This window comes from Heterocephalus glaber, unplaced genomic scaffold, assembly GCF_053883595.1.
Source record: "Heterocephalus glaber isolate CG9 unplaced genomic scaffold, H.glaber_assembly_v1.0 deba00001481, whole genome shotgun sequence".
NCBI classification, from domain to species: domain Eukaryota; kingdom Metazoa; phylum Chordata; class Mammalia; order Rodentia; family Bathyergidae; genus Heterocephalus; species Heterocephalus glaber.
This window is the reverse complement of record NW_028258317.1, coordinates 13,222,486-13,242,593: the sequence shown is the minus strand read 5'-3', so window position 1 is coordinate 13,242,593 and position 20,108 is coordinate 13,222,486. Positions and strand designations below refer to the sequence as shown.

The 20,108-nt window shown below is 47.4% G+C and overlaps 1 protein-coding gene and 1 non-coding gene across 9 annotated transcripts; one reads left to right on the top strand and one right to left on the bottom strand.

Moving 5' to 3' along the window:
* Positions 1–1,269: 1,269 nt before the first annotated feature.
* Positions 1,270–20,023, bottom strand: Trim14 (tripartite motif containing 14). Of its 8 annotated transcripts, none has more exons than XM_021244545.2 (7): positions 19,753–20,022; positions 17,693–17,788; positions 11,837–11,947; positions 9,945–10,107; positions 7,832–7,924; positions 4,405–4,839; positions 1,270–2,386 (listed from the first exon to the last, which is right to left on the bottom strand). In XM_021244545.2, the coding sequence occupies exons 1-7, from the start codon at positions 19,966–19,968 to the stop codon at positions 2,199–2,201; spliced, it is 1,302 nt and encodes a 433-aa protein (XP_021100204.2). In that variant the 5' UTR covers positions 19,969–20,022; the 3' UTR covers positions 1,270–2,198. The 8 variants fall into 8 exon arrangements, with proteins under 8 accessions (XP_021100204.2, XP_021100203.2, XP_021100205.2 ...); XM_021244544.2 differs by having other exon boundaries at positions 11,837–12,070; positions 19,753–20,019; XM_021244546.2 differs by lacking the exon at positions 19,753–20,022 and adding an exon at positions 19,559–19,746 and having other exon boundaries at positions 11,837–12,070.
* Positions 14,601–14,674, top strand: Trnas-cga (transfer RNA serine (anticodon CGA)). The gene has a single exon. It is a non-coding gene; the product is annotated as a tRNA-Ser (tRNA).
* Positions 20,024–20,108: the final 85 nt, after the last annotated feature.

The following is a 20,108-nucleotide window of genomic DNA, read 5'->3' as shown; positions in this document are numbered from 1 at the left end:
CAACAGTAGATGATGTAGTATTTAAGCAGATATTAAAGACTTTCCAACAAGAGACATAATCTCACAGTAGTGGGATGTGTTTCAGGGCCTGGATCTGAAAGGAAGGGAGGGAGAGGGATGGGCTGTAGCTAAGAAGGTGTAGGTTGTTTCCTACAGGGAGCCAGTGAGTCACCACCAGGTCCTGGCAGCCTGGAACATCAGAAGGGTCCAAGCTGCTCTGTAAATCCCAAGCTGGATCCCCAAAGGGGAGGAGTCAGTGCTACTGAGAGTTGGAAGAGTCACAGGACTCAACTATCTTTTGAGTAGAAACCTATGTCATGTATTGGAGAAAGTGGAAAAGGAAGGCCAGTTTTTTTGATCACCTTTCTGTTGGCTGGGACAGAATACCTGACATACACAATTTAAAGGAGGAAATGATTTGTAATTTTGGCTCATGGTTTCAGGGATTTCAGTCCATGATTGGCTGGCTCCAAGGCAAAAATATGGCAGAAGGCAGCCAGAACGCTGAAAGACCCAGAGAGAAGATAAGCCCTTTGGAGCCACGCCCCCAGTGATCTACTTTCTCCAATCAAGCCCCACCTCCCAGTTGCCCATTCAGCTACAAACTTATCCACTGCGTTAACCCATTGATGAGGTTAGCACCCTTACAAGCCAGTCACCTCTCCTGGGATCTCCTAATCCAATCAGCTTGACAGTCAAGGTTAAGCATTACAAATTATGGGGCTGCTTGTAGCCAGTAGCAGCCGAGTTAAAGGGATCTCATGCTTCACCAGGCTGAACCAAGGGGCACACCTCCAGCCCATTCCTGTTGGGAAGCTCAGGTCCAAAAGGATCCCTGAGTATCTCCAGGCAGGGGGCCCAGTACTGGGCCCAGAGTGAGGAAGCAGCTGGTCCCATGTGAGCGTTCCTAGCACCTCCACAGACAGTGCCCCACATGTGTGAACTGCCAAGGCGGTAACAGAATCATGGCAACCAAGAGAGGAGGATGGGAGAGGGCTGTGGCACTCTAGTTTAGACTTGCAGGTTGAGCAGTGACTGAGGACCATGTGCACAGGCCTGGGATCCCCAGAGTGTGCACAGGCACTAGCAAGTAGTGTTGGTAGGAGTGGCACATGGGGAGGAAGGAAGGAAGGGCTTAAAGGCCTGCCACGGTCGGCTTTGTTCTATGGGCACTGGGGAGCCATGGTTTCTAAGGACATGGCAGACTGAGACCTGTCCCTCTGTTCTCATGCTCTCCCCACTGTATGCAGCTTGTTTTTAAATTTATACTTACTCTTTTCCCAATTTTTATTTTATTAGTTCATTTATAGTACATAATAATTACATTCCTTGTAGGGAGTTGGTACATGGGCTTTTTTCCTCCCCTTTCTTTCCCCTCCCCCACCCTCAGTTCCCACTTGCAAAAGATCTCCCTATTTCCTATTATCTTATATTTTGCACTTTATATTTTGAGTTTCTCATGTAAGAGAAACAATGTGATATTGAAGCTTGTGTCTGATTCCACTTAACATTATGGTCTCAAGGTGCATCCATTTTCCTACAGATGACTCAAATTTATCTTTCTTTATGGCATTTCTTGTGTGTAAATAGCACATTTTCTTTGTCCATTCATCTGTTGATGGACATGTAGGCTGCTTCCAAGATTTAGCTAAGTTTCCATAAACATGGGTCTGTATGTATCACTGTAACACGATTGCAGCTTGCTGTCTTGAGCAGGCTTCAGGACACCTCTGCCCAACCAGGCCTGGGCTTTGCAGCACCATCCTTGTGTGCCCTCTGTGAGGCAGTGGCCCCACTAGGCTGGTGACACTGACAAAAGCAGAACTGCAGAAGGGAGATGATACCACAGAGAAGGGAGGGCTCCCGAAATCTCAAAAAACTGGTTACTGACCACAAATGGCTTCAGTGGTTCTAAAGGATGACTTCAAAGATGCTACAAGTTACATAATACTATCTTGGGTAGGTATAGCTGGGAGTCAAAAGAGTTTGTTTCCACGAAATCAGGAATTGTTAGCTTTAGAATTCATGCACTCCTCACTGCTGGAGATGTTGTCAGAGACCAGGTGCCCATCACAAGGAAGTTAAGGAGGAGATGACAGGTGAACGAGGGCCTGTCCAGGCCTGGGTGCTATGTACTTGATCAAAATAACATGCATTCCCAATGAAAAACAGTTACAAGGCACAATATTCATGTTTTATTAAAACAAACCACATATTAGAAAATTGCTGTCATTTAAAAATATCTGCCAGGACTGGGGATGTGCCTCAGTGGTAGAGCACTTGCTTGGCACGTGCAAGGCCCTGGGTGTCATCCCCAGCACCACAGGGAAAACACAAATCTGCAAGCAATCCACTGTGTGTGTATGCAAATTTCTACAATTCGACTCTGGAAAAGAAGAAAGTACATGAGTGATACCCTTATGAACATCTCCCTGAAGAAGACATGCTCCTGTGCTAAGAGTATGGAGACTCCCACTACTGCCACATGGTGGCTGGGCACCTCAGATGCCTCAGCACCATGATGATACACAGAACACTGCTGGGGTGTTATAAATCCCAGCAGGATAGAGCACCACAGATTTTAAGGCAAGTTCATAACTTTTCCTCACAGCACTAGAAGTTAAGAGTCATTGTCCCCATTTTACTATGAGGCTACAAGAAGTAAACAGTGGCTACCTGTGGTCCTACGGCTGAATACTGAACTAAATGCAGTTTTCTGGCTAGCACAGGCCTTGGCCCGGAGCAGTTTTCCTGCTTTATAGTTCAGCTCTGTTCCTGCTATGTGAATCCTAGACTTCTCAAAACAAGTCTCCTCAGGTGTATGTTTTCATCTCAGAGGCCAAAAAAAGTAATCCAATGGTGGAATCAGGTCCCACAGAATAACATTTACATCCACCCTGGACCCTTCACTCCAATCCCAGCTGTATGACCTTGGGAAAGTGACACATCTGTCTCCATTTCATCATGCACAGAATGGGAAAATTTCTGCCTCTCAGGGACAACGTAAGGACCGATGACTTTACTTTCTTTTTGTTGCACCGGGGATCAAACTCAGGACCTTGCGCTTGCCAGGCAGGCACAGTGCCACTGAGCCACATCCCCGGCCCATGGACCAATGAGTTTAGTAAGGCTATGTGTGACAGCAACGACATCCCGTTAAGAGCTGCTATGGCTCGGCTTCTGCAGCTCAGGGTCTGGTAAAAAAGATTTTGCTTTTCAGGGATCGATGAAAATGTGGAGTCAAGTACACATCTCTCTCCATCAGAATTCAGCTCTGGGCCATGCCCAGTAATTAATTTTTCTATTACTGAGATCCTGAAGCATAGTCCCTTCACATCTACCCAGTCAGAGTTTTAAATTATTTGGTCAGAACTAAAGGCACTTTAGTTCCTTATATTCTACTTACACTTACTTACACCTTATATTCTACTTAACCCATATTAAAGTGCCATTTTAAAGCCAAAAGCTATTGGAAACTCAGTTTTATATGGTTCAAACAAATGTACTGAGTCTGTTTAAACCATAAGGAGGGGTGGCCTTTCATGTTCCTCACCCTCCATTATACACTTGAGAAGATGCTTTAACAGTGTAACTTCACAGCCATCCAGGAAACTGACGCTGAACCTTCACACCTGAGGCACAGGTCCTGGAAAGAGGCCATCTTTCCCAGCTAGAGGAGGCCTCTCTGTGAGGTCCTGTCATTTTGGCTTTTTCTGTCATGTCATTCCAGAAACTGGGCTTTCTGGATTTCCTTGGCAACATCTGGGTTTGAGGGGTCTGAGGAGCATGAGGCTATCTGGAGCTGCTCAATGCCCAAAGGTAGCTCTTTTTTCTCTCCTGAGACTGAACCCAGTGATTGCTTAGCAATACTCAACTGCTGATTCCCAACCCACGTCCCCCAGAAAAACAGTCAAATCTCCCAGGTTGAAAGTCACGCTCAAAGGACAGGGAAAAGGGTCAAGGTAGGCACTTGCCTGGGGGAGGGGGTGGGACAGACCTGGGCTTCAGGCTTCTCTGAGCCCTAAACCACTAGCCAGTTCTCGCCTTCCTACCTACCGTGTGCCTACTAGGTGCCAGAGGAGGTCCCCAGACTGAGGACAATGCGTTTGGACAATTCAGGATGCTCAGGGTATCTGTGGGTGCCCCACTTTCATAGACCTGCTCTAAAAGCAGTGTAGAGTCAATGACAGTGGTGGGGGAGAACCGAGGAGAGGGCAACAGCAGAAGCCTCTATGACACCTCTGCAACTAGGCCGGGGGACTCGGGGGACACTGAGCGGGCGAAGGTGGTCACGCCTGGGGCCCTAGGGCAGCCGGGGGATGCTGATGGTCCCTTCCCAGAGCCGCAGGGCCGGGTACAATGGCTCCTGGAAGGAGTCGTGGAAGGTGTGCAGGTGGCGCATACCGTCCCTCACGTCGTAGAAGGCAAGGACGCCGGCCTCGTAGTCCAGGAAGACCCCGAGGCGGTCCGGGTCGCCCCGGGGCCGCAGGCGGCTGCGCTGGCAGTCGTGGAAGGCCCAGTACTCAAGGTCATAGCGCTTGAGGCACCAGGACTGGCGGTTGCAGCCCAGGCGGGCGGCAGCCGTGGCCCCGCGGCGCCGCAGGGAAGGGTAGGCAGCGCCCACCCACCAGCCGCAGCCCGCCTCCTGCACGTCCACCTCCCAGTAGTGGCGGCCGGCGGCGAAGCAGTCTCGACCCAGCACCTGCCAAAGCTTGTCGAAGCGTAGAGCGGGCGTCGGCCCCAGGCTGCCCACGAGGCCACAGCGCAAGGTCAGGCGGTCGGCAGAGAGGCGCAGGCGCGCGTGCATCGTGTCAGGATCCAGCGTCGGCGTGCGCGCGTCTGCGGAGGGGACAGAGCCATGTCCGGTGGGCGGAGCGGTGCTGGCCCCGCCCACTCCCCGCCCACAGTTCCTCCCCGTCCCCGCTCTCTCCGGAAGGTCCCAGGAGCGCGGTATCTTAGGGGAGGGCCCACCTGGAGTCACTAAACCCACTTTTAGCCCCGACTGTCTCGGGGGAGGTGGCTTGTGGACAGACGAATGACAGAAAATCTTACTGTACACCTTGTGTACTATTTGAATTTTGTGCCATGAAACTTACTGCCAATTTCTTTAAAAATTCATTAAAAAATAATCCTATCCACTCGAGAGGCCGAGGTAGGAGGATTCCCCAGTTGGAGGCCAGCCTGAGCTACATAGGAGGCTCTGTCTCAAAAAATCCCAAGTAAACCAAATAATATGAATCCTATTACTATTAACACTGGGGTCTGTCCTTCCAAACCGCCCCCCCCCCCCGCACTTGCTGCTTTAGTTTTTCTTAATACTGGTATACCATACAATCTCAAATAATCTGCTTTTTAAAATTCATTGATATATTCATGAACATTTTAGCACATACATACACTCTTACATGAACATTTTAGTGGTGACAATAAGATTTTGATGTATGGATACATTATAATTTAATCCTCTTTTTAAAAAAATTCGGCTTTAAAAACTTTTTGAAAACAAAAAAATATGATTACACTTTTATGGACTTGATTACTCTTTAGGATCAGCCTTTTTTAGGATATAGAGTCCTAAAAGAAAGAATTACTAGGTCAGTGGGTCAATGTGTGTTTCTAATGCCTTTGACAGATATTGCTGAATTGTCCTCAAGAAAAGTTGTAGTAATTTAAATCCCCTTTAACACTTCTCTTTGCATTATACCAAGTATGTAGACACAAAATTTGTTTTTTTTTAAAAGTCTGGATCATACTATATGTGAATATTCACTTTTATTTATGTAGACACTGGGGATTGAACCCAAGGCCTTCTCACTGAGCTACATCCCTAACCCTGTTTTAATTTTTTTATTTTTAAGACAGGGTCTCATGTTGCTAAATTGCCAAGGCTAGGCTCAAACTTGTGATCCTCCTGTCCCAGCCTCCCTGAATGCTGGAATTAGAGGCTGTCTGCCACCACACGGGGTGGATGTTTAGCTTTAGTAGAAAATGATTAACAGTTTTCCAAACTGCTTACATCTCCACCAGTAATGTAAGGGAAATTTTTGCTATTCACCTATTTGTTAGCCCTTGATGTTTATAGCTTTTGAAATTTTAGCCATTCTGTAGGGACTGTAGGCTGTCTCATTGAAGTTTTAATTTATATTTCACTGATGACTAATATTATTCAACTTTTTTATGTTTTTACTGGCCATTTAAATATCTTTCATGAAACACTGGCTTAAATCTTTTGCCTATTTTAAAAAATCAACTACCTGCCCTTTATTTATGGATTTGTAGAAATTCTTGACAAATTTGATATGAGTCTTTTGTTGAATATGTTTCTAATGCAAATATATTTTCCTACTTTAAGGCTTGATTTTTCACTCCCGAGTGCTAATGAAGAGAAATTCTTAATTTTGTTGAAGTCTTTAAAGAATTTTTGTTGTTTTAGCAATTGTGTGTGTATTTGTGATATTGGAGATTGAACCCAAGGCCTCAAGCATGCTAGGCAATCACTCTACCACCAGTCCTCTAAAAAAGTTTATGTTGAGACTAAGTCTCACCAAATTTCTCAGCCTATCCTTGAACTTGGGATCCTACTACCTCAGCCTCTGGCGTAGCAGGGACTGGAGACATGTACCACCCATGGAGGAACTTTCTATTTTGTCTGTCTCTAAGATAGCCTTGGCTATTCTCTACACTTTTAGGTCTATATACATTTTTTTTTTTTTTGAGACAGGCTCTCAGTATGTAGTTCAGGCTGGCCTTGAACTCATGATGAAGCTCAGGCTGGCCTCGAACTCAAAGTAATCCTTTTCCCTTAGTCTCCCAAGTGCTGGGATTACAGGCATGCGCCACCACACCCAGCTTCACCTCTATAATTTTTTAAGGAACAAAAATGTTCACAATACATCAGTAAATGAAAACACAGATAATAAAACTATGTATAATATGATACCTTGTTTGGAAAAAGATGCCTTAAGTATGTCATTATATGTATATTAGCTATGCAAAAAAGGAGCTAAAGAAACAAATAATAATAATAAACTGCCGAATGTGGTAGTACATGCCTGGAATCCCAGCACTCATGAGGCTGAGGCAGGAGGATTCTGATGAGTTTGAATACCAAAAAGATAGTAAAGTATGGAGATTATGAGTAATTTTTTTCTTTTGTTATCTAATTTTTCTACGTGAACATGTATTATTAAAAGACTAAGACTAAACCGGGCATAGTGGTGCATGCCTATAATCCTGGTACTTGGGAAGCTGAGGCAGAAGAATCACAATGAGTTTGAAGTTAGCCTGGGCTACATAGTAAGCTCAAGGCCAGCGTGCACTACAAAGCAAGACCCTGTCTCAAAAAAACCAAAAAACAAAAGACTCAGACTTAAAAAAAAAAAAAAAAAGGATTTTTATAGTCCGGAGGATCACCTTCTGAGCTACATCCCTAGCCTTTTTTATTTTCTGAGAAAAGGTCTTGCTAAATTGCCCAGACGATCCTCAAACTTGAATTTGCAGTCTTCCTTCCTTAGCCTCCTTTGATGCTGAGACTATAGGCATGCCCAGAACTTGTGTTTTGTTTGTATGATTTTTGACAGGGCCTCTAGGTACTCCAGGCTGGCCTCGAACTGGATCCTTCTGCCTCAGCCTTTGAGAATGCTGGGATTACAGGTTTAGGCCAAAACATGCAGCCTCAAACATTTCTTAAAAACCCCAAAAAGGCATTGGCTCTATTAACAGGAAAGGGGGAGGGGCTACCATTTCCAGGGCCTGCCCCTGCCCCTGCCCCTACCTCTACCTCTGCCCCTGCCTCTGCCTCCCTCCCTCTGTACCTCTCCCAGGGTCTTACATTTTAAGAGGAGCGATCTCTCTGGTGAGGGACTTATTTTCAGCAAGGTACCTGGCTTGGTGCTAGAGGAGCCGGACAGCTGGCATTTCAAGTCTGTGGGGAATTGGGAGAAATGAATGCCTGGAGCTTGTGCAAGCAACACACATAAAACATACTATAAAACTGAACATTTGCATACTCTCTTCCTAGGCATCCCATGCAAATTTAAGTAGGAAATGTAAATCTACAGCAACAGAAAGCTGCAGGACAACAAGCAACCTGGCAGTGGCTGGCAGTGTTCCAGCCCTAGAGAGGAGGAGAAGCCCAGGATCAAACACTTGGGTGGGAGGCAGCCTGTGGGCCAAGCGCAGATTCCAGGAGGAAGAGGCCAGAGAAGTCAGAGCTGAGTCCTCAGAAGGGGCCAGTTCTCAGGAAGAGAAAATGATGGGTGATCATCCAACAAGAGGGCTCCTTGGGAGCTGGGGGCCCTGGGCACTTGCTGTCCCTCTACCTGGAACCCTCCCCTGGGCCTTGCCCATGTGGTTTCTTTCCCAGTTGCTTGGGTTGGAGTTTGTCATCTCCCTGGCCAGGTTCTGAAGCTCCCCCTTCCCAACCCCCATCACTTATCACCAGGGTCTGGGGAGGAAATGTGGGAGAGCACTTCCAGCCAGAGGCCTCTCCCCACACCTCTAGAATCATCACTCCTACTGCCTGAGTGAGATCACCACACGGGAAGGTAAGCTCCTCACATCCAACAGGCCCATACTGTCCTTTCCTCCCATCCTAACTTTTCCATTGCGGAAAATGACACTTTTTTTCTTCCAGTTGCTCAAGACCAAACCCTTGGGGCCCTTGATATCTCTGTCCCCTCCTCTACCTCCTCTACTCCATATCCACTCCTCTTTGCTGTTCTTTCTGCACACCATGCTCACTCTCACCTGGCCTCAGGACATGCACTTGGCTTTACTCTCTCCCTGGAGCACATTTGCCCAGAGGAAACAGCAACAGTGATAGCAGCTAGCATATGGTGCTGAGTATGCCTGGGCCCTTATATACAAGAACTCATTTACTCTTTACAACTCCCAAGAGGAAGCTCCGGAAGTTCCTGCACTATACACACATGGAAACAGGGGCCTAGAAAAGTTGGTTTTGTTGCCCATGGTGTCATTCTGGCTCCACACCCGTGCATGTGACCACTGTGCTCTCCGGCCCTCGGACCTGCAGAGCCCGCAGAATGCAGCTTCTCAGAGAGGCCTGGCCAGCTGCCCTGGATGAAACAGTTCCTCCTCATCGTCACTATCTGTTCTTCTTGCCCTGCTTTATTTTACTTCACAGCAGCTTCTCTCACCTGACATACACGAGTCTGCTGTCTGCCCCTCAGCGGGGGCTTTGTTTCATACCTGGCACACAACAGGGGCTCAATCAGTGTTCTGAGTGAATCATCACAGCAGAGGTGAACAAATGAAGGAATCAAGGAGCAGAGATTTCTGTTTTGGGTTTTTTGAGACAGGGGCTATGTAGTTCAGGCTGGCCTTGAGTTCATTATGTAGCCCAAGCTGGCCTCAAATTTGTGGCAATCATCCTGCCTCAGCCTCTGAGTGTTGGGATTATAGGTATGAGCCACCCTGCCGAGCTAAGGAGAAAGAGTTCTGAGAACCTGCTTTGTGCAAGCCCTGTGAGTACCCGGCACTTGACCCAGTGTGGTTCCTGCCCTTCAGCCATTTACAAGGGGCAAAGAGAGACCCTTATGTTCATCTCACCCATACCCTAGGCGGGAGGGAGGTGGCCGGGGAGGGGTGGGCAGAACCAGTGGTGCCAGACTGCCTGGCTGGGATAGTGGACTGGGTCCAGGCAGAGGAAGAAGAGGAGCAGGAGCTGGCAAGGTGAGGTATGTCAGGATCTAGGAATGGTCTGGTCAGAAGCAGGGCCATTTGGCTGGAGAAGCAGGCAAGACATGGTCTCAGGAAGGGTAAGATCAGATGTCATAAGGGTGGCTGGAGTACCAGGCCTAGGAGCCCTTGATCACTCAGCCAGGGGTGAGAGATACGACTGTGGGTGGGACCTCTGCAGCTGCCTCTGGGCTACAGGGCACTAGGGGAGGTAAGGATCCAAAGGTGGTTGCATGGCCACTCACTTTCCTTCAGGCGAATGTCCAGTGGTGTCTGTAACATGCTCTGCATGGCTTCTGTGAAGTCCTTGAAGAAGCTCTTCACAGGCTCAAAGGACTGGGGCACAGGGTGGCTCAGCTCTGGGAGGCTCATGTGCCGCTGCATCTCCAGCTCAATGGCTGTGTATGCCTGTGTGGGGGACACAGGGTCAGTGCGCCTGGGGGCCTGTGGACAGGGCCATGCCATCCAGCCAGGCCCACCATGCCCCTCTCCTGTGGTCAGCTCCAGTTGGCCCAGAGCAGCTCCTTCCATATAGAGTAGTGGGGCTTCACTAAGCCAACCCCAGGAAACTCACTTTCCCAGCCTGCTTTGTACCCATAAAGGTGAGAGGCTGGCCCAGGGGACATATGAGTAGATGGAGTGAGACTGGAGGCCAACAGAGGAAAATGCCACCACATGGTAACCCCAAACTCCACCATCTGGCCTGGGGTCTGACACAGAGTAGGTTCTCAATATATGTATGGTGGAATAAATGAGTGAATGATACCAAGCACATCTGCCTCTCGCCTTTCCAGATAAAGAGAACAGCTCCCATCACACAAACCAGAAACTCAAGCACCATCTTGGATTTTGCCTTCTCACCCCCCAGCTCCGATCTCCGTTCCTACTGTATGTCTGAATCTTCCTGTTTCACACCTTCCCTGCTGCCCCCACCCAGGTCCAGGCCACTGCCATCACTCTCGAACCATGTGGTCTCCCCGGTCCAGCCTTCTGTCCAGCTTTTAGGGAGCAACCCTTGCCCTGTCACCACTATGACCTTTCCTCAGCAGTGACTTGACTATATCGATGCTTTCATTCCCCCATTCAGCACATTCCTCTGGCTCCCACCATTTTACAGGACAGAGTCTAACCTTATGGCTTGGTGTATAAGGCCCTGCATGAACTGACCCTGATCTCCTGACACAGTGCCATTTCCCAATACCTCCCCCACCTACACCTGACCTTCCTCTAGGCAGGCTGACCCCAGTCAGTTCTCCAGGCTGTCAAGCGCTCACATGTCCATAGTTTCTTCCTGCCTGTGACATCCTCTCTGCCGTGTCCCTCCGTACATACCTACTCATCTTCATACCCAGCTCCACAGTGCCTCCTAAAAGTCTCCCCACACCTCTCTTCCTATAGAGAGTTAGGTATTTGTTGTATATACTTTTGCTAGTTTGCTTGAGCTATATTATAAATAACTCTAACTGTGTCTCCCCATCTCACTCTGAGTTCATTTCCAGCAGGGGCTGGGTTCAGTGTGTATTTGATGACTCCATGAATGAACAAATAGAAGGAAGGGATGATGACTGATTAAAATCAGGAGCTTTGCCACAGAGAGTAAAAAGAAAGAGATGTCAAAGCCTCGAAACTGGGTGTTACGATGTGAGACTCTTTTTTCAGGAGAGGGGTGTGTGTGTATCATTTAAGACTCTATAAGCAGAGGGCCAGGCAAGGTGCCTTGTGGGATTAGGAGTCAGACAGACCCACATTCTGATCTCAGCTCTGCCACCTTCCAGCTGTGTGAGCCTGGTGAGTCTTCAGGAACCTGAACCCTAAGTTCTAATGCATAAAATGGGGTGAGAATATCTACTTCACAGAGCTCTAGTGACTATCACAGCTAAGATACTTAAAATGGGCAGCTCAGAAGCCTTTGAAAATGGTGGCTATTAAGTTATTTAATTAGCACAAGATGCACATTATTTTCCTAGCTATGTATACTCTCCGGCCACTTGTATGGGGGAGAGAAAGTCTATGAGCTGATAAGGCAAATATCTGTGCATTTACTTGTTGTGCAAACATTGTGTTCAGTGCCACGACAACCACAATGGGGTGTGGTGATGGCAGGTGGCAGCTGCAGGAACAAAAACCCCAGCATTACCTGCAGCAGCTGGATGGGGTTGGGCTCCTGGCCGATACTCCAGATTCTGCTGGAGAGCTCATTCATGACATCAACTTGCTTCTCGCAAGACTCAGCTTGCTCCCTGTATCCCTGGAGAGCAAGTTGCATGTTTTTATCAACGAATTTTTTGGCCAACACTTCCTCTTCATCAAGGAGTAATCTGAGTTCAGTGAATTTCTCCTTCAGCCAGGCTTTACTTGACTCTGCATGAGCCTAAAAAGAAAACCAGTTCAGGTGCTGAGTTTTCCGACAAGGAACACAGGATAATCGATATGAAAAAGATGATAACATCTACAAAGCAAGTTCAGCAAGGTGGTCAGTCAGACACAAGGTCAATTTGTAAAAACCAGAGCTTTTTGAAGTACTGGCCAACGCTGACCGGAAAATACACAGACAAACACAGATTCTTTTTAAAATAAGGAAGGGAATAGCAAAATATCTAAAACTAAATCTAACAAAAATGTGAATGACGGCTGGGAATTTAGCTCAGTGGTTCCGGTACCTGCCTAGCAAGCGCAAGGTCCCAAGTTCGATCCCTGGTACCAAACAAACAAACAAACAAACAAAAATGTGAATGACCTAGATAAAGAAAAGTATAAATTATACTTAAAGACAAAAAAATCTCTGACTACATAAAGTAAAAACAACATTCCTGACTAGGAAGATTCATTACTTTCATAAAGATGTTATTTCCTCATATAGGAACTGGTCTTAGAAAAAACATTCACATGTCCATCAAGATTTGTTTTTTTTTCTTTTCTGGTCCCGGGGATCGAACTCAGGACCTTGCGCTTATGAGGCAGGCACGGCACCACTGAGCTAAATCCTGGGCTGCAGCAAGATTTGTGTACCAAAATTGTCACTATGGGATTTATACATACAGAATAGAGGCCAGTTAGGCATACTTTTCAATATGAGACATGCATGTGTATTAGTTTTATAAATTATGCTACATTCATATAGTGAAATAATTTATGCCAGGTGTGGTGGTGCAACCCTGTAGTCCCAGTACTCAGGAGAATGGGGCAGAAGGATCACTGTGAGTTTGAGGCCAGTTTGGGCTACACAGTGAGTTCGAGGCCAGCCTCAACTGCACAGTGAGACCCTGCCTCAAAAAAAAAATTTATAACAAAAAGCATGCACTGTTCTGACACATGCTACAACATGAATGAACCTTGAAAGCATTATCCTAAGTGAAATGAGTTAGACACAGGAGGAGAAATAACGTATGTTTGCACTTAAACAAAATATTTAGGACAGGCAAATTGGTGGAGACAGAAAGTGAGGTAGAGGTGACTAGGGGCTGGGGAAGGGGAATAGGGTATGAGTGCTCAGTGGTTTCAGAGTCTCTCTTTGGGGTAATAAAAAAGTCCTAGAAACAGGTCATGGTGATGATTGTACACCATTGTAAAAATAATTAATGCCCCTGAATGAACTTAAAAAGGGTTAAAAATTAGCTAATTTATGTTATGTATATTTTAGCACCCTAAAACAATTTCAGGGGCCAGGGATTTAGCTCAGTGGTGCCACTGCCTGCCTCACAAGCGCAAGGTCCCAAGTTCAATCCCTGGTACCAAAAAACAAATAAACAAACAAAAAACTCGAAACGGGGAGGAGTGTGCTGGCATGGAAAGCTCTGTGAGGCACCTGTGAGAAGGAGCAAGCTGCAGAGTAGCTGGGACTACAGGTGTGCACCACCAAGCCAGGCCCAGAAGCCTCCTATATCTAAGGGCCTTTCAGCTCTGCAACCTGTGCACGTTCTACATCCCTAACTAGGCCTGGATTCAACAGACAGTAACCAATCTCAACGTATATAAATAAATATCTATATGTATATACACATATGTATATACAAACATATCCCCTTTTTTCACTTATAAAAACATCCAAAGATCATTGCAGAATATGTGGAAGATTTAGAAAGTTCCTTTGTAAGTCATCTAACCTCAGTCTAACTACCAAGTCCAGGCCGCAGGCAAGTGTTGGGTTTTCCCTGCACCTGGGTGTGTTGGCCCCTTAAGAGCCACCCTATGGAAGTAGATAGCCTGCTAACGAGGACATAAGAGGGAATTATTTAATGGGTATTGGCTGGGGATTAATGACCAAGTCCATCTTCACTGGCCTTTGGAAAGGTGTGGTTGGTTAGGTCTCCTCACTGGCTTCTGCACAAGAGACATTGAACCATGTACAGACTTTATCAACCTGTTTACAAAGCTGTTTTATAGATTAGTTCCCATGCACATGGCCTTTTCCCAAGTACAGACTCCATGAAAGTAAGTATGGAGCAGGTGGCAAGTTCAGCAAGGTGGCCTAGCAGCACCTAGGTTATTATACAGGTCTGTGCCTATTGTGAACGCGGCATTTCCAGGAGTGGTTCCTGCAGGAAATGAATCAAAGTGACAAGAAATTGTTACTGTCTGTTGAATCTAGCCATAGTTAGAGACCTAGAATGTGCACAAGCTGTCAGAATTGAAAAGCCCTTAGATATATGAGGAGACCTAGGCAGGTCATGGTGGTGCACATCTGTAGTCCCAGCTAATCAGGAGGCTGAGGCAAGAGGACTGCTTGAGCTCAGGCGTTCAAGGCCAGGCTGGGCAACATAGTGAGACCCCATATCAAAAAAAGAAAAAATATATTGACGTTGACAAATAATATTTTAATAACAGATAAATGTTTTAATATTTAAAGCAAACAAACAACATATACAAAGTGACATGCAGTTTTGCCGAATAAGGGAGAAGGGTTGGAGGTGTAGCTCAGTGGTAGAGTGCTTGCCTCGAATGTAAAAGGCCCTGGGTTCAATCCCCAGTACCAAAAAAAAAGGAGAAGGAGAAGGAGCTGACATGACATTGACACCCAGTGTCAGTTGTGGGGACAGGAGCTGAGGTGGAAGTCATGTGATCTTGGCAAGGTTGGAGTTGGAGCTGTGTGTAGGTAAGAGCCACACCTCAATGCATTTGGCCACTCTGGTGGAGCTCAGGGCCCTTGGGCCAATTCCAGCTGGGAGAGGGAAGGGGATGACCTGTACGAAGCCACAGTCATAAAGAACTGCTCCATTTGTGAGCTAAGGACCAGAAAAAGTCTGCCCACTGGCCCAGGGAAAAGGCAAGGAATCTGGTCATGTATCTAGAGTCATCTAGTTGAAAAGAGAATGATCAGCAAAACAAATAAACAAACAAACAGGCAGTCATCACATAAACTTCAAGCATGAATTCCTGGAACTGCAAAATTAATATAAAAACAGGTCTGGGCTGGGTGTAGTGGCACAAGCCTGTAATCCCAGCACCTGGGAGGCTGAGACCAGAGGATGTAGACAAAGGATGGCAACATCTTCCTACCTTTCTAAGCCCAAATTTTTATATAAATACTTCTCAGCTTTAAAATGATGACCACCAGTTCCAATTTTCTTTTACCTCATGAGGAACGCTTGAATGTAAGTCTAACAAAACTTGTATAAGATTTACATGATGAGGGCCGGGGATTTAGCTCAGTGGTTCTGGCATGTGCCACAGAAGCACAAGGTCCCAAGTTCAATCCCTGGTGCCCCCCCCCCCAAAAGAAAAAAAATTTATATGGTGAAAACTACAAATACCAATGAAAGAAAACAAAGATGTAAATAAAGAGGCATACCATGTTCATGGATGGAAGACTCAACATAGTGAAGATGGTAACTCTCCCCAAACTGACACACAAAGTTAACACAATTCCTATCAAAATTCCAACAGAATCTTTTTCTTGTAGATATACACAAGATTATCCTAAAATTGAAATGGAAAGGCAAAGAAACTAGAAGAGCTAAAATAATTTTGGGAAAAGCTGGATATGGTGGCATACACTTGTAATCCCAGCACTCTGGGAGGTTAAGGCAGGAGGACTGTACATTCTGCCCTACCTGAACAATTCAGTAAGACTTTGCCTCAAAAAAAGGGTTGATGATGTCTCTCAGTGCAAAGGTCCTGAGTTCAATCCCCAATATTGTCAAAAAAAAAAAGTGAGAGAGAGAAAATAAAAAGAAGAATAAAGTGGAGGCATCAGTTATTTTAAGGCCTATTATCATCTACAGTAATTGTAATTATGTAATATTGGTAGAGAAACAGACACACAGAATAAAGAACTCAGAAATAGCCCCAGACAACTATGGCCAACTGATATAAATAATATATATCAGTTAATTAATTAGTTAATTATTTTGCAGTACTGAGGATGGAACCCAAGGCCCTGTGCATGCTAGACAAGTGCTCGACCACTGAATTATATTCTCAGCCCTTTTTATTTTATTTTGAAATTGGGTCTTACTGAGTTGCCCTGGCTGGCCTCAGAACTTTTGATCCTCCTGCCTCAGTCTCCCAAGTAGCTGAGATTACAAGCACGTATCACCACACCCAGGTAAAAGTAAACTATTAAATATAAAATTATAAAAATAAATTTAAAATGTGAAACCAGTGGTTATATAATTCTACACACACAAAGATACTGCCAATTTCCTTTTTTTTAACACTGTACTATATATAGTTAAGATGTAACCTTGAGGGAAATGAGGTGAAGGTACTCAAAGCATCTCTATATTATCTTTGCAATTTTCTGTGAATCTATAGTTATTTCAAAGTAAAAAGTTAAAAAGTTGCTGAAACCTGCTCAGCCCTTCTCTTAGGCCCTCCATATTGGGCCTAATTCTCCCCCTGGGGATCCCCAAACCATATCTGTCAGATATCTGTAGATGTGGTCCTGTGCTTCTACTGTTCGTTCTTCAAGCTGAAGAGCCTGAGTATCTCTTCCATCCCTGGGAAGGAGGCACTTTCCAACTTGCCAGCTTTCACTTGCCAAGTCCTTTTGGACTGATTTATCTTCCTGAGCCCAGAGTCTTGCTCTTGACAACATGTGAGACACTATTAATAATTAACCTGAGGCCACAGGTTCAAACCAAGGTCCTCAGCATATCAGGGCATGTAGCTACCTCACAGATAAGGGATGTCAGGTAAATGAGGGAAACAGGTCCATGGCCTGGCCTGAGCCTCAGCATGCAGTAGTCTCCTGGCCTCAGGATGGTCATGGGGAGACCTAGTGCCAGCTTTTCCCGCCAGTCTTCCTACCTGCCTTGTGTGGGTTATTCATGGGTTGAGTAGGGCAGACCTTAGGGGACATCCCATGCCAGCCCTCACTTCTGGGAGGAAGCAGCTGGGGGCAAGAGGGAAAGAGGCCCACCAGAGTCCCCACAGAAGCCCCTGAAAGATGCAGTGACCTCCTCAAAATGGTGACTCACAAAAATGTCAGCCCCAACTTCCAGCAAAACTCCCAAAAGAATCCATTTAAATAAACATTATATGAAAGTAGAAGCCTGAAGAAAATATGTGATATATTTATGCCTATTTAATTTCCTTCATGGCTGGGAAAACTTCAGAGCTATTTGCATGCCACAAAGCTGTATTTTGCTTTGTTTATAGCAACTTGGGACTTGAGGGCTGAAGGATTAGCTCCTCCAAGACTGAGTAGCAGCTGATGCAATTTAGGGCCTTGGTGGGAACACAGTGGGAGAAAAGGCAGTTCTTCTTCCTCACTTTGTGAGGCAGTAGGGTGGGGCTGGGGTGCTGGGCAAAGACTGCTTCTCCACAGGGCAGACAGAGCAGGAGCCTCGGGTCTCTCACTTGCATGCCCCCTTCATGGTCTTGCACTGAAATTTGTAATTTTGTGCACTTTTTCTCAAAGAGGCCCCTGAATGATAGAAGCCCCAGGCCCCCCCAACCTTGAGTGCCTCTCTGAGGCTCCACACTGGGGACACCTGTGTTGGGGGTGGGCATGTGGACATCTGCGTTGGAGCACAGAGGAAACTCCACTTGCCTTGAGCTTCTCGGTGACAACTTCTATCTGGGTTATGTTGCCAACGTGCTGCTGCTTCTTGGTCGCCAAATGCTCGAGACATTCTTGGATGAGTTTCTAAACAAGAGGAGGTTAGGAAAAATGTGAGCATCAACCTCTGGGTCAGCAGCCCTCATCTGAGCTGAGACTCAGGGTCCTCTGATCCTGCACTGGTTATTCCTCTAGTCTCTGCATCCCTCCCACCTTCCTAACACTGCTATTCTTTTTTAAAGGTCTGGTCTGGGTCCCCCTCTCCCTCCCATGGGACCATACTCCATCTGAGCCTTCCTTACAGCTGGCCTTACACTCAGCCTCTGGGCCTGACTACCGGCCCCTACAGGGATGGGACAGGGTTGGGGAGAGACATGGAAGTGTTTTCAGAATCAAGTGGATTTACCAGGGGCTGCCAACTTCAAGAGGAGAGCTGGAAGCCCCAGGCAAGCTGCTCCCAGCACAAGCCCAGAGTGAGAAGAGGTCTAGGTTTGAGTCACAGCTCTTCATGAAACCTCCATTTCCTCTCCAGACTTCAGTTTCCTCTGCTGTAAACAGGGCTGCTGTAGAGACTATTGAGATGTGCACATGGTGCTTGGCAAACATCTGATCAACTCATGTCTTTTCATCATTTAAACATCCACCAGGCATTTGCTACTGTGTGCGGGTCTATTCTAGGCAGGAGGTGAGCTGGGGCAGAAACACAATCAACCCAAATGTGAGCCTTGGTCTCAACTTCCAGGAGCATGGCCTTGCCCACTGTGATTTTTAAGCCAGCTCCTGTCCATCATGGCTCAAGGATACCTCTAAGCTCCTGGTCTATGTGCTCCAGCCACTGGTGCCACTTCTGTCTTGGGACCCGATTCATCCTTCAAGGCCATTTCCAATGGCACCTTTCCCAGGAAGTCTTTTCAGGCTTTCTGCCCCTAGTTTTCACATCTTCTCTGTCACTCATCATTGCCTTGGCTCCCCAGTGACAATACTTATCACACTGTGCCCCGCCCCCATTATTACAGCTAAAAGGAAGATTCTTGGAGGGAAAGGGCAAGTCTTGCGCCTCCACCAGCCAGGCTGCCCCCCATAGGCCCAATTTCCCTTAGCGTTCTAAGGTTGCTTTCCTGCAGAGAAACAGTCATCGTGGGCAGAGCTCACTGGAACCAGTAGAGTCAGTGTCTGCAGAGACAGGAGGGCCTTCCTAGCCCAGCCTTTAAGAAGCCAGAGAGCCATGTGTGGTGGCACATGCCTGTAATCCCAGCACTGGAGGCTGAGGCAGGATTGCTAGCCTGGGCCTACATAGTGAGTTCAAGACCAGCCTGAAATACCTAAGGAGACTCTGTCTCAAAAAAAAAAAAAAAAAAAAAAGAAGCCAGAGAGGGGGGATTAGATCAGAGCCACAGTGCTAGAGGCAGAATGCAGAGAACCTGGCCCCTGTCCACCATCAGGATTTTGGTAGAATAAGGGGACCAAGATGAGAACCAGCTCTGTGGGAAGGATTCCTGCTGGTGGGGTCCTGGGTTCAAGGCCTGCCTCTAATTCCAGAGCCTTGTTTTTGTTATCCATAACGTGACTGCAATACTAACAACAGCTGGCACAGGGCTGTCAGGCTCTGGAAAGGGTGCAGCTCCGTGGAGGCCAAGCGGGCTGCCCAGGGAGGAGAAGGGGCCACTGAGGCTGCTCCCAAGCCAACAGGGGACAGTCCTCAGATCACGGCCTTCTGTGAACTCCAGGAGGTGGAGTAACCCAAGGCCATGTCTGTTGGCTTTCTGGGTGGGGGGCATCCCTGTTAACTGAAAGAGAGATTTCCAGCTGCGGTGGACCTGCCATGGTGGGTGAGGTCAAGGACATCTGGGTACTTGCCTGGCTCCCAGGTCTCGTCCCCAAACCCATCTCTTCCGAAGCTTAACCGGTGGCTTTGGCTCCCCTGGGCCACAGTCTCCTCTTCTTAGGTCTACCAACCACCTAAATGACTGCTGGGCCACCTTCGGGTTTCCAGGTCCTAACGATGGTTGGACCCAGACACGCCCTGCGCCCTGAGCCTGCACGGTTCCCACCTGCACTCGCGCCGCCTCATCCCGCGCCAGGGCCACCGGGTGGCCGCGATGCCCGCCCAGCACCGGGCAGAGCGCGCACACGCAGCGGCCGCAGCGGCGACAGAAGAGCTCCACCGGGCGACCCCCGTGTTCGGAGCAGCGCCAGCTGCACGTCTCCTCCGGCTCGGCGGGGCCTGGCCCCCCGGGGGTCCTGCTCTGCGTGGCCGCGCCGGCCATTGGCTCCACGCTCCCGGCTCCCGCAGCGCGTGGGGGCGGGGCTCCTCGGAATCGAAACTGGGTCGGGGGCGGGGCAGGGCTCAGGCCCGCCTGCCACGGGGTCCCGCCCAGCGCTGGGACGACCTTGGCGCGAGCTCTCC

Excerpts from the sequence above, each read along its gene's own strand:
- Trim14 (XM_021244544.2), bottom strand. The coding sequence starts at position 19,968 with ATGGCCGGCGCGGCCACGCAGAGCAGGACCCCCGGGGGGCCAGGCCCC. Across the intron at positions 10,108-11,836 it reads ACCCCATCCAGCTGCTGCAG|GCATACACAGCCATTGAGCT; the intron begins GTAATGCTGGGG and ends TCCCCCACACAG. Across the intron at positions 2,387-4,404 it reads CTTCTACGACGTGAGGGACG|AGTCGAATTGTAGAAATTTG; the intron begins GTATGCGCCACC and ends CTTCTTTTCCAG.